General features: G+C 32.9%; 1 protein-coding gene across 1 annotated transcript in view; it reads left to right on the forward strand.

Moving 5' to 3' along the window:
* Window positions 1-171: 171 nt before the first annotated feature.
* LOC106459445 overlaps window positions 172-15,317 on the forward strand; it is a 19,111-nt gene continuing 3,965 nt past the window's right edge. Inside the window, exon 1 of the mRNA XM_013919064.1 lies at window positions 172-601. Coding sequence (XP_013774518.1) covers window positions 172-601 — 430 coding nt within the window. The remainder of the gene's footprint in view (window positions 602-15,317) is intronic.

Below are 15,317 nucleotides of genomic sequence, written 5' to 3' on the forward strand. Positions count from 1 at the left end.
CCCATCAGCTGAGATATTCTCACATCAATTGCTGGAAATTGGGAACGGAAAGGTGCCGGTTGATCTGACCTCAGAACGAATTTCATTGCCTCATAACTTCTGCAATTTAGTGACGTCAAAAAGAAGAATTGGTTGAAAAAGTATTTCCCAATATTCAAACGAATTATAAGAATGACGAGTGAACGAGCTATTCTTGCGGCCAAGAACAAAGACGTCTACGAATTTAACAATATTATTCAGTCTAACATTCAAAGGGAGGCAGTCACATACAAGTCCGTCGACACTGTTGTGGAAGCAGAATTTTTGAATTCACTCGATCTGCCACCGCACGTACTGCAGTTGAAAATCGGCGTGCCAATTATCATGTTGCGAAATATCAACCAGCCAAAGCTTTGCAACGGCACGCGGCTTGCAGTAAAAAAATTAATGAGAAGAAACAATCTCTATACAGGACCTTTAAAAGGTGAAAGTTTCCTCATTCCTCGCATTCCTATGATTCCAACGGATATGCCATTTGAATTTAAGAGATTGCAATTCCCAATTCGATTGGCGTTTGCTATCACCATCAACAAAGTTCATGGCCAATCTTTAGAATTGTGCGGTTTAGATCTTGACACGGACTGCTTCTCACATGGATTGCAACAGTTGCGTGTTCTAGAGTCGGCAAACCAGACAATCTCTATATCTGCACAGACAATGGAACAACAAAAAATATTCTATACCCACGAGCATTGTGAAAATAAACATATTAGAAACGTCATTATTAGTCTCAAAGTGGGTTCCTCGTCATCGAATACTAGAAACGTGCGCTTTCTCTTTTCTTTCTTTTCCATTTAATCAGACTGAGTCACAGCAACGCGTGGCCGGGTACAACTAGTATTGAAATAAAACGATACGATACGTAAATTAAAAAGAAACACCAATAATGTTAAAAACAGAAACTACGCCAACTGTTATAGAAAAAATTCTAAACGAAAGGTAGTTGAGAAGAACAATGTAGAAAAGGCTTCCATTTCTCAATAGAACTATCATGTGTATCTTATCAGTCTTGAAATATCTAAATCACGATATATATATATTCAAAATGTAATAATGCTCTACTTTGAGTTTTATGAAATGTGTTGGTATAATCGTTCTTCGGATATTTCTAATAGTGGTGTAAACACCATCACAAATGCAGTTGTTAAAAATGGATTCGATAGATAGTGATCCGAAATAAACAGTAAAAGGATGAAAAGCAAATAAAACGAAGCTTACTGTAGATGATACAACAAATGATAAAATAAAAATTGAAATGAGAGATAGGTATCGAAAACTCGAAAATCGAAACTTAGCTGTGAAAGTAACCCAAAAGACACAAAACGTGAAAATGTACCTGAATTATAGAGAAAATTTCAAATAACATTGAAAACAAAAATGAAATGATAGTTAGCTCTGTAAAACAGGAAAATGGATAACTTTCTATAGGATTTCTCGCATAATTTGAAAAGTCATTCAATCGAAGCGAATTTCACGTTATAAGTTGAATAGCTACAGAGATAATGAAATCGATTCTTGTGGATAAAAAACTTTCAAGAAATATTGAAATAAAACGATACGATACGTAAAATAAAAAGAACCACCAATAATGCTAAAAACAGAAAATACGCCAAGTGTTATAGAAAAGGCTTCCATTTCTAAATAGAACTATCATCTCAAAGTATCTAAATCACGATAGGGTAAATCTAGTGTTAATATAGATCGACTTTTAAAATTGTGATAATGCTATACATTGTGTTTTGTGAAATGAGTTTTTTCGAGTGTTTTGATAATTGTGTAAACACCATTACAAACGATGTTGTTGCAAATGGATTAGATAAATAGTAATCCGTAAGAAACAGTAAAAGACACAAATACAGGTAAAACGATAGCGTTATGATACAAAAGCAATAGAAATAAGAAATAGGTATCGAAAACTCGAAAAACGAATCTTAGCTGTCATAGTGTTCACAAAAGACACAAAATATGAAAATGTCCTGAATTTTAGAGAAAGTTCTTAGCAGCATTGAAGACAAAAATAAAAGGTTAATTAGCTCTGTAAAGAAGGAAAATGGATACCTTTCTGTAGTATTGCATGCTAAAATTTAAAAGTCATTCAATCGAAACGAATTGCACGTTATAAGTTGATTAGCTACATAGATTATTAAATCGATTCTTGTGGATAGAAAACTTGCAAGACATAATGAAATAAAACGATACGATACGTAAATTAAAAAGAAACACCAATAATGTTAAAAAAGAAAATACGCCAAATGTTATAGAAAACATTCAAAACAAAAGGTAGTTGAGAAGAACAATGTAGAAAAGGCTTCCATTTCTGAATAGAACTATCATCTGTATCTTATCAGTCTTGAAATATCTAAATCACGATAATGTATATTATAGATCTACTTTTAAAATTCTGTGTTTTGTGAAATGTGTTGGTATAATCATTCTTCAAGTGTTTTGATAATTGTGTTCCCTCAAATGGATTAGATAAATAGTAATCCGTTTGAAACAGTAAAAGACACAAAATATGAAAATGTCCTGAATTATAGAGAAAGTTCTAAGCAGTATTGAAGACAAAAATAAAATGATAATTAGCTGTGTAAAAAAGGAAATTGGATACCTTTCTGTAGTATTGCACGCTAAAATTGAAAAGTCATTCAATCGAAACGAATTTCACGTTATAAGCTCGAAATAGCTGCAAGACATATTGAAATAAAACGATACGTAAATTAAAAAGAAACACCAATAATGTTAAAAACAGAAAATACGCCAAATGTTATAGAAAACATTCATAACTAGAAGTAGTTTAGAAGAACAATGTAGAAAAGGCTTCCATTTCTAAATAGAACTATCATTTGTATCTTATCAGTCTTGAAATATCTAAATCACGATATATATATATATTCAAAATGTAATAATGCTCTACTTTGAGTTTTATGAAATGTGTTGGTATAATCGTTCTTCGGATATTTCCAATTGTGGTGTAAACACCATCACAAATGCTGTTGTTGAAAATGGGTTCGATAAATAGTGATCCGAAATAAACAGTAAAAAAGAAGAAAAACAAATGAAACGAAGCTTACTGTAGATAATTCACCAAATGATACAATAAAAATTGAAATGAGAGATAGGTATTGAAAACTCGAAAAATGAATCTTAGCTGTCAAAGTGTTCACAAAGGACACAAACTATGAAAATGTACCTGAATTATACAGAAAATTTCAAATAACATTGAAAACAAAAACGAAATGATAGCTAGATTTATGAAAAAGGACAATGAATACCTTTCAGTAGTATTGCCTGCTAAAATTTAAAAGTCATTCAATCGAAGCGAATTTCACGTTATAAGTAGATTAGCTACATAGATAATGAAATCGATTCTTGTGGATAGAAAACTTGCAAGACATATTGAAATAAAACGATACGATACGCAAATTAAAAAGAAACACCAATAATGTTAAAAACAAAAAATACTAGAAGTAGTTCAGAAGAACAATGTAGAAAAGGCTTCCATTTCTAAACAGAATTATCATCTGTATCTTATCAGTCTTGAAATTTCTAAATCACGATATATATTTGAAATGTAATAATGCTCTACTTTGAGTTTTATGAAATGTGTTGGTATAATCGTTCTTCGGATATTTTTAATAGTGGTGTAAAGACCATTACAAATGATGATGTTGCAAATGGATTATTTTCTCGTTAATCTTGTTTTCAGTGTTATTCTTTTTACATTTTTTTCTATGGTTTATCAACATTAGAATTTATTTACGTTATTTTTACATGGTTTAGATTGTTTCTATATCGTTTTCTATATTTACTGTTTGTTCGTCGTGTTTATTTCTCCTTTCTTTTTATATCTGAACACTATTTATGTATTAGAAACACACGAAGATCGACTGCAATTGTACAATAGAACATATTGAATAACTTTATCATATTTTTAGACACTAAACTCGTAATGTAGTGTAGAGGGACCTTTTAGACTTAGCATATGAAAAGTGTTAGTAACTTTTGAAAACACATGTGCTCTTCGTGTATGTCACCACTAACCTTAATTTTGTAAGTTCTCAATTCCATGTGGTTTGTTTTGTTGAATTAGTTTTCGTTTATGTGTGTTTCTCCCATCTAACAATCTTTTCGTGCATTTTCCCTATCGTTTTGAAAAAGATTCCATACCGACGAAATTCTTCAACCGCTTATATAATATCGAGTTATTTCAAGTTAATTATCTGGTTTGTGGTTTCTGTAGTAGCTAAGATGTTTCTACAATTAACTATTGCTCTCTGTGTTATTTCTAGCTTTCTCTCTTTTCTCGTTGATGTTGTTTTTAGTGTTATTCTTTTTGCACCTTTCCCATGTTTTATGTATATTAGAGTCGATTTATATGATTTGTATATGGTTTAGATTGTTTCTATATCGTTTTCTATTTTTAGTAATCGTTCTAAGTGTTTTATTCCTCCTTTCTCTTCATATCTGAACACTATTTATATAGGGTATTTTGAACAACAACAACTGTCATGGTGCTGACTTAAGGATTTGTAACACACGAAGATCGATTGTAATTGTACGTTACCAATAGTTTTATCATATTTTTAAACACTAAAGTCGTAATCTAGTAGATAGGAACTTTGAAGACTTTGAATAAGAACAGTGTTGGTTACTTTTACAATCACAAGTGTTCTACGTTAAGGTTACCACTAACCTTAATTTTGCAAGTTCTCAATCTCTTTTATATGTTAATTACTGTTTATGTGTGTTTCTCCCATCTAACTATCATTTGGTGCATATTTCCTCTAGTTATGAAAAAGATTCCATAATGACGAAATTCTTTAAAAGTTTATATAGCATCGCGTTTCTTCAAGTTATTTCTTTTGTGGTTTCTGCATTAGTTAACATGTTTTTACTGTTATCTATTGCTCTTCGTGTTATTTCTTGCTTTCTCTCTTTTCTCTTTAATGTTGTTTTTAGTGTTATTCTTTTTGCATCTTTTCCGTGTTTTATGTATATTAGAGTCGATTTATATTATTTTTATATGGTTTAGATTGTTTCTATATCGTTTTCTATATTTAGTAATCGTTGTACGTGTTTTATTTCTCCTTTCTCTTTATATCTGAACACTATTTATATAGGGTATTTTGAACAACAACAATTGTCATGGTGCTGACTTCAGTATTAGAAACACACGAAGATCGACTGTAATGGAACATAACGAATACATTTATCATACTTTTAAACACTAAACTCGTAATGTAGTGGAGAGGAACTTTCAAGACTTAGCAAAGTAACAGTGTTAGTTACCTTTAGAAACACATGTGTTTTTTGTGTATCTCACCACTAACCTTAATTTTGCAAGTTCTCAATCGCATGTGGTTTGTTCTGTCGAATTCGTTTTCGTTTATGTGTGTTTCTCTTATTGAACAATATTTTCATGCATTTTCCTTGTCGTTTTGAAAAAGATTTATACCGAGGTAATTTTTCCAGAGCTTATAGAGTTTCAAGTTTCTTCAAGTTAATTATCGTTTTTGTGGTTTGTACATTATTCAAGATGTATTATACTCTTATCTATTTATTTGAGTGTTATTACTAGCTTTCTCTCTTTTCTCATTAATATTTTTTTTAGTGTTATTCCAAGTTAACTCCCTTTTTTCGTCTTTTCCACGTTTTATGGACATAATTATCAATTTATGTGATTTCTATATGGTTCATTGTGATTTTATATCGTTTTGTATACTCAGTATTAGTTCTACGTGGTTTGTCTCTCTTTCCTCTTTATATCTGAACACTCTTTATATAGTCTATTTGGAACAAGAACAATTCTTATGATGCTGACACCTGAATATCGATTATAATCGTATTTGCAATAGAACATTACAAATAGCTTTATCACGTTTTTTAACACTAAACTAGTAATCTAGTGGATAGGAACTTTCAAGATGCACAATGTTACTTTTCTCTATCAAAATATGAAGTTACTACGTGTATGTTACAAAGTAACCTTTATTTTGGAAGTTTTAACTCGCAAGTCGTTTATTGTTTAGAGTGAATTATCGTTAAGGTGCTGACTCAAGTATTACAAACACACGAAGATTGACTCTAACTGTACTTGTAATAGAACGTTACCAATAGCTTCATCACATTTTTAAACACTAAACTCGTAATCTAGTAGATAGGGACTTTGAATATGAACAGTGTTAGTTACTTTTACAAACATAAGTGTTCTACGTTTATGTTACCAATAACCTTAATTTTGCAAGTTCTCAATTCCATGTGGTTTGTTCTGTCGAATTAGTTTTCATTTATGTGCGTTTCTCCCATCTAACAACCTTTTCGTGCATTTTCCCTATCGTTTTGAAAAATATTCCATGCCGACGAAATTCTTCAACGGCTTATATAGTATCGAGTTTCTTCAAGTTTATTATCTCATTTGTGGTTTCTGCAGTATTTAAGATTTTACTACTATTATCTGTTGCTCTTCGTGTTATTTCTTGCTTTCTCTCTTTTCTCATTAATGTTGCTTTTAGTGTTATTCTTTTTGAATCTTCTCCGTGTTTTATGTAATATTAGAATCCATTTACGTAATCTTTATATGGCTTAGAGTCTTCTATGAAATGTATTGGAATAATCGTTCTTCGGGTGTTTTTAATAGTTGTGTAAACGCCTTCATAAATGATATTGTTGCAAATAGATTAGATAAATAGTAAAATAAAGCAAACAATAAAAGAGAAAAAACAAGTAATACGATAGCTTACTGCAGATAATACACCACATGATGAAAAACAATTGAAATGACAGAAAACACGAAAAACGAAATTTAGCTGTGAATGTAACCCAAAAGACACAAAACGTGAAAATGTACCTATATTATAGAGCAAATTCAAAGCAAGAATGAAAAAAAAAAAGATAATTTGCTCTGTGGGAATAGTAAATCGATACTTAGCTGTAGTATTGACAGCTGAAATTGAAAAGTCATTGAATCGAATCGAATTTCACGTTATAAGCTGGTTAGCTACAGAGATAATAAAATCAACCCTTATGGATAAAAAACTTGCAAGACATACCGAAAATAAACGATACGATACGTAAATTAAAAAAACAAAACACCAATAATGTTAAAAACAGAATTTACGCCAAATATTATATAAAACATTCAAACTAGAGTTAGTTAACAAGAACAATGTAGAAAAGGCTTCCATTTCTAAAGAGAACTATTATTCTGTATCTTATAAGTATTGAAATATCTAAATCACGATATATGTAAATCTAGTGTTAAAAATGTAATAATGCTATACTTTGTGTTTTATGAAATGTATTGATATAATCGTTCTTCGGGTGTTTTTAATAGTTGTAAACACCATCACAAATGATGTTGTTGCAAATGGATTAGATAAATAGTAATCCGAAACAAACAGTAAAAGAGATAAAAACACATAAAGCTTACTGTGGATAATACACCAAATGATAAAAAACAATTAAAATGAGAGATAGTTATCTAGAACACGAAAAACGAAAATTGGCTGTGAAAGTAAGCGAAAAGATAGAAAACATGAAGAGATACCTGAATTATAGAGCAAATTCCAAGCAAGAATGAAAAGAAAAAATATACAGATAAGGATAGTAATCACATATAAATGGATGCACAGGAAAAATGAATTGTAAAACTCAAACTGAAATTTGGAACTGATTGAGATGAATAGGTTGAATATATCATTCATCAAATCAAAAACCAATCTTTAATGAAAGCAAAACAACAAGTAAAAATAGACGAGTGCCCAAAATCTTAGAAAATATTAATCACTTGGATCTGGTGAAAACTCTAAATAGAAAATATTTAATTAGAGGCGATCGGATATGTTCTCGATGAACATTTTGAATATTTTATGATAAACTAACGTTTACGTTTCTAATGGAAGAAAACTTAGAACCTCTTTTCCTCAACTTGGCATTAATTTGAAGGCTTAAAATCAAAACAATATTTGAAAATAAATAAAACGCTAATCATTTATGCTCTAATATCCTGCTTCTTGCACTTGTAAAATCACTGACAGAGCACAACTGGTATACAAACAGACAAGCACAACCCTCAAAATTACTCTATCAGAACAGTGTTACAATATAAAATACGCAATAACGTTTAACAAAATCTCTTTAATAACAACTTACATCGACAAATACATAACACAATGCAAAATAAATAGCCCTTTAACACTGTTAAGTCATACAAAGAAACATGCGAAAAATGTTCTTCAAGAATTTTTATATTTTAGTATTAAAAATCCAGTACAAAAATGCTCTTTAACAAAGATTTCCGTAATATATTTTTACAATACAGAATATAACACAATGTTGTTAATACATTTAAAATTTATGTGGATATTGCAAATGATATAAAAATATCATGTCATACAGATAAGATATTTCAATGATATACAAAATAGCTCCCTTAATATTGATATAAATTTAAGAAATATATTTATACTTTCAAAATGCTCTTGGTGTAATCCAAGTTTGGATTGAAATATATTTTTAGCCTTTTCTTTTTCATAAAATCAACATATACTCCAAATACAAGATCTGTGTAAAGTATATATTTTGGATACTTAAAAGACAAACTAGTTTTAAGGTACCGTTTTATAAAAACGTAAACCTATTTTAAGTTTTACGTGAACAGCACAATTTTTTCATAACATTTCCAATTTTAACGGATAACACATTTAGGAAAATATATGTGAAATAAAGAAATGATTTAACAATAATTAAGTATCAATTTACAGAACTAAATCTATATAAATATAACGTCTGTTGTATGTCTATGTAACTACTTCGCATACACATTTTCAGTTTTGCACTTTGGTTTTGCAATTTTTATGGGCGTTTTTTACCACTACTTCGCCCCCTGTTGATGGATCTTCACGAAATTTGTATGAAGGTTTGTTGGGTCAATGGAGAGATACACACAAATTTTCAGTTTTGCGGTTTTCTTACCAGTACTTCGTCCCCTGTTGATTTATCTTCACCAAATTTAATGTGAAGGTTTCTTGGGTGCATGCGAAGATACATGCAAATTTGCTGTTTCACGTTATGCAGTTTTTGTGGGCGCTTTTGCGTTTTTTACAATTATACATAAGAGAAGCAAATTTTCATATCCTAAGATAACCTTTCATTAATCATAAATTTACGTAACTTCCGTCCAGTTAAAATAAGAAAATGCCCTTCAATATTGATTATTATGAATATGGTATAAAAGTAAAACATATTATACAAGAAAACCCCGTAATAGTGTTTTACAATTTTAACACAACATGTAAAATATTTCCATTGTTAAAAAATCAAATATTTAGGAAAAATATATATAAAGCATGTTATATTTTAAGAAGAATAAGTTTATTATTTTAAAACAAGACACCCCTAGTTATGAGACAGTATGTGTTACAAATAATCAGTCACCTTGTCACGAAATATTTTTATTTTGTTTTCCTATTTTGTCCAATTTGGTTCTGTAGTGGCCATAGTTGGAAAATGACCTGATCATGTAGTACGGGTTTTCTCGGCTAGTCCCCGGGCAGTTCAGATGACATGCTTTTGTTCTGTGTTATTTATATTTTATGACCCCCCCCCCCCACAGTGGCACAGCAAAATGTCTGCGGACTTACAACGCTATAAACCGGGTTTCGATACCCGTGGTGGGCAGAGAACAGATAGCCCATTGTGTAGCATTGTGCTTAACTTCAAAAACAAAACAAACTTACCATGTGAGGAATAGCTGTAACATTTGCTCTGACTAGGTTTCTTTTAACTAAACAATGCGATGTTTACTCAGTCTGGAACAATTCTTGAGAAAGAAACAGTTTTGTATCTAGCTTTCCAGTAAAAAGCAACTGACTGAGGTGCAACATAAATATGCACCCATTGTGTTTCTCTTGTTATAGTAGAGGTTGTTCATTATACATTTGTACAATCTTTTCTTTTTTGTGGTGGTTTTCTCTTCCAAGGCCTATGCTATACAGATGGGGTGGAGTCTTGATCCTGGGCGCCTGTTGCTGGAAGGGCTGTTCCTTGGTAGGTGGTTGAGTGAATCCACTGGGGGCTCTATTTTTGATGATTCTCTTGACAGGAGCTTTGGACTCCTCAGCAGGGTGAATTTCTAGAGCACTTTGTTCTATTATGGCCTAATCACTACATGTATAGATGACGCTGCTTGGTTTACATTCGACTCAGCTTTTTTGAATGCGTGGCATTTTTTCATTGACCAAGATGCTGAAATCTTTGGTTGTAATTCTAATGTCACAATTTTGCAAACAGTGATGAATAATGGCCGACTGATTATATAGTGTATTTTGTGCATTCTATTTAATTTTTTAGCTCAAACAACGAATTGTAGAAACCACATAGACACTATACCTTGGACAAATTACACACGCAACATATCGGTTTAAAAAGCAATTCTAAACTTAATTTGTGGGTAAATTTTGTTATTCACAATTGGTTTAATCTTTTTTTTTTCTTCAGTTCTATTGCAGGGTTTGCCAGTAAAAGTACAACACAACCAACTATTTCTTTAGTTTCAACACGTTTAATGATTCAGAAAATGTATAATTCTTAGTACTTCTATCAATTAACTGTACAGGAAAACTTAAAAAAAAAGAACTTTATATTTTGTTTTTCTTCATGGAAAGCAGAAAAGGTAGTAACTACATTATAGGCCCAATGAGTTAGATTCTTCTTAAATTCAAAAAGTTCCGTTTGTTTGTTTTTGAAGTTAGCCACAAAGCTGCACAATGGGCTATCTGTTCTCTGCCCACCACAGGTATCGAAAACCAGTTTCTACCATTGTAATTCCGCAGACATACCGCTGTGCCACTGGGAGCAATTCAAAAGGTAAAAAACTGCCAAGATAAAAATATTGCACAGTAAATGTTTGTTGATTTATAGCAGACTCAAAACTTCTTCCTAAGTTAACTATCGTGATATCTAAAAAAAGGTTAGGTGTTAAGAGTTTCTTCTTCAATTGTAAATTTAACAAGTCCTTCACAAGCCAGTGGGTGACATTTTCTTGAAAAAACAAAACTACCCAATTTGAACTGATATTATTTTGTATATATTTATTGGATAAAGAGAAGGCACTTCCCGCACTCTTTTAGCGTTGGATCTGCGAAAAGTGATTTGAAGTGGAAAGGTGACTGAAATCCGTCAGCGCCATCACGAGCTTAACGGCCAAGCACATGAAGCATGGAAGTCTCCAAATGATAGGCAGAGGTATTCAGGAACCGTTTAGAATCACCTTGATAAGATATGTGCAGCAAGCCGAGTACAACATTATGTCTGTAGCTGCTTTCAAAGTGTTCCTGTCTGCTCATCCTACTGCCGACTATCGTGATGCTTCCTTATTGAATCGCAGGTGAAATCGTTCGTATCTCAATTGAAAACTACACATAAAAAGGTGATAGTAGAAGCATAAAAGATTGGCAATTACTTTGTCAATGATGCTGAGAATATGTACTGAATTTACTCCCAGCAGGTATCCTTAGTACTAGCTAGTATGTAGACTTGAAGATGCTGTATTTCACTTAAACATTTATCAATTAACAAACGAAAACTTGTACAATACGCGTCTAATAAATTAAGCAGGTGAAAAAATGACGAGTTGCTAACGTAACTATTTGTGAAGTGTAGGACTGTTACACAAATTAAATGATGTGGCAAAAAAGCACTATATGCTACAAGTTTTATATTTATGGACATGGCCTTGAAAAGGGAAGAAGGATCAGTGTAATTATCTGTGACGTGTATGAACTCTGATCTCGTAGTATAAATCGTGTAGCGTCTAACAGAAAATAAATATGTCATCAAGGAGGGAGGAAGAAGTCTTCATAGCATCCGACTCCCAGGTCGCATCAAATCAATTAAGTACAGATCATATCCTCTGTAGTATAAATGTGTAAAGTGTTTGGAACAATCTTCTAACCATCTTTTGTCATGATAACTTAAAAATAAATTAGCTAAACCTGGTTCTTTATAACAAATTCTAATAACTTAATAAAAAAAAGTTTTATACTTCTAAAAACATCAGAATCTTGAAAAAATAAATTACTGCTTCACTCTTTATTATTTCTTTTAATGGTAAATCAAATGTCAAGACTGGCTTCTGTCCTTTATTCAGATTTTTAACAGCATTACAACATACATTAAGTGCTAGATCACTGCCACTGTTCTGGAAAAGGAGAAGCAAGGCACTCAGTATAATGATATGATTTACATTGCTGATGACTTGTATAATATACAGCCCACAGTGTGTTCTTACAGCTCTTGTTAGTTGTATCTTCAAGAACGTGTTTTGTGCTCTTCAGCCACTTGCACCACTCCTCTATGTGCTCTTTAAAGTCATCCCTTCCCATTGATGTCACACATGTAATTGGAACTGGTGTCCTTTTGATGCTGGATGCTACTTGAGTTACATCAGCATATTAGTGAGGTAGATTGTCAACTACTTTTGCACCTGCCTCACAACTAAGGATGACACTGCCACATTCAATTCCTTCATCTGCAAAAGTGAGATGCTGTAGCATGGACATACCAATCCCATGAAAAGAACCTTTCACTGTAGTTATACTGAGATTATGGTCAATATTGTCCACAGCAGCAGTTGTGAATACATTGACATGCATTGCAGGTGGACAAACAATCAGATCCATATGAAAGTATTCACACACATTCTTTTCCACCTGTGACAACAGAAAAAGGCAATTGTCATAGGAAATACCGAGACTGAGACCCTGTTGACCAGTCCTTTCTTATAGATTTTTACATGCAGCATCAGCCCAACGTAAATTGGAACAAATGTTTCTTGTTTTGTGCTGTGTCTAACAGTTGAGTTGTTACGATCCCCTAGTGTATGCCTGTGTTTGTCAGTGTTGTATTTTAGAATCTTGAAAATGTTAAGAGCTGCTGGTATTGCAGTTTCCTGACTTATATTTTTGATACTGGAGCCCACCAGTACCATATTTACCAGAACAAGCAGAAAGTTTGGCACTGACTTCTCTTGACGTCTTTCTTCGACTGATCCATGAAATGGCTTTAAGTCCTCAAACATGTGCTAATGCACAATCTGTGCAGCACTTACAAGGTACACAGTATCACTGTTGCTGTCCCATTTGTATGCTGTGTACAAGGCCACACTAATATCTTCATCAAATATGAGGACATCCCAGTCTTTGCTATGTGCTCGCAGGTCTCAAAACTGGGCCAGTAATCGCCCCTTTAGTCATGTTCAATACACTCTCTGATCAAGCAATACATCACACTGATATGTGCCAGATCAGCCACCTTGAAAACTTGTGCTGTACTTTTTTAAGGACGAGTTTCCTCTGAATATAAAGAGTTGTGCACAGACAACACCAGATATGATTCATTTCTGATCTTTGCCCTGATGTTCATCTGCTTTAATTGCCCTTACACGATTGTACAGACCAATTAAGCATTTCGTGTGGTATTTGGCCTTCAGGGAAACCATGTCACTCATACTGAGTATAGTCTGGAGCATATTGTCTTCAATAATAGCTGCACTGGCTCACACTCAGCTGTTCATTTGAAATGTCGAGAACTCGTGAAGCCTTTCAGTGCCAGCTAGTTGTCTGCAAAAGAAACAAGTAACATCATTGGTAACCTTTCCAAAATGTTCTGTGCTTGAAGACTGTAATTTGATACATGTGTATGACTTAGGCATCATTACTTCTTGCAGCTGAAGGTTGGATTATTCTCTTCTCTGCTCTTTGCAGCATTGTGGTTTTGTATTAGAGTCTGCGAGTTCAATGCCACTCAGTCATGTTGTCAAATAAAGCAACTTCAACACCACCACTTTCATCTACTAACTGCAGTGTTCTTGTCAGTTTTCCTAATTCATTAATTTGACTACGTTTCACTGAGTGACTTGTATCCACTTTCAGCATCTTGCATTGTATTTGTTCCTGACAGATAATATAAAACTCCCAGTCTTTCTAAGCTAGATGTTGTGATGTTCTCAGGTCTGCAGTGTCTACAAGATGGAATTTTTTCAACATGGTTACTTGTCTTGTTAAGCCACCACCAAAGACTGCAGTGCGCTGCTACCAAAACTAAACATTAAGTTAGTAGTCTTAAAATAAATACTCTATACTTTATATATTCAATGTATACTTCGGGGAGGGTAAGAAAATTGACACTCTGCCTGACAGCTAAGAAACTGAAAGTTGCAGTTTTTGAAATCATACCAGTAAAATTTTGAATTTGAAATTTCCGTACATTAGTAACAATCTTTTTTTTTTCATTATCTGCACTGATTAGTCCGCCATGTGGCTAGTTCTATTTTCCCTGGTAAATACATTCCATAAAACCGTCATAAAATTCCTCAGAAACCTGGAAATAAATGGTTTGTTTTCATAAACACACACACACTTCTAACATGTAGAAGATACATGTGTTCTTAGCATTACTTAAACTAGACTTTTGTTCATATTAACTAAGAGTATGTTTCTTTCCTTTTTACAGTTTCTAGCCTATTTTACTTCATTGCTAACCATATCTTAGCTTTAACACTATTCACAGAAGCGCTGTCTGAGTAACGTCAATTTAGTCTTGCTGATGACATGCACAAAGAGTAAATGTCTGACATTTTCTGGATATTGAGTTTGGCCTGTCTGGGTTAGGCCAATTTATTCAATTGGTGTTGTCTATCACATACTGGGAGAGACAATAAAATCTATCTTCTTCTGCTAACTGCAAATATGGCTGATGCAATGGCAGACTGAAACCATAGTGTCTGTTATCTCAGAATGTTGCAATAATGTTTAAGATCATAATAAATTGTTACAGTTTTCAACAATGTTCTGTATGGTTGAATAGAATAAATAGTGTTCATCCTATATATATATTTTTTTTTAATTTCGCGCAAAGCTACACGAGAGCTATCTGCGCTAGCCGTCCCTAATTTAGCAGTGTAAGACTAGAGGGGAGGCAGCTAGTCATCACCACCCACCGCCAACTCTTGGGCTAATCTTTTACCAACGAATAGTGGGATTGACCGTCACATTATAATGCCTCCACGGCTGAAAGGGCGAGCATGTTTGGTGGGACGGGGATTCGAACCCGCGACCCTCAGATTGCGATTCAAGTGCCCTAACCACATGACCATACCGGGCCTGGACTATATGTACTGACAAATATCAGTCAGAATTTAAGTAGTGGAGAATTAGGCTATGAAATTATATTAAACGTTTCTCCAAAAATAATTAAAAGGCTTTTTTTTCGTTCTGTTT

The sequence above is a fragment of the Limulus polyphemus genome, unplaced genomic scaffold, assembly GCF_000517525.1.
Source record: "Limulus polyphemus unplaced genomic scaffold, Limulus_polyphemus-2.1.2 Scaffold610, whole genome shotgun sequence".
NCBI classification, from domain to species: domain Eukaryota; kingdom Metazoa; phylum Arthropoda; class Merostomata; order Xiphosura; family Limulidae; genus Limulus; species Limulus polyphemus.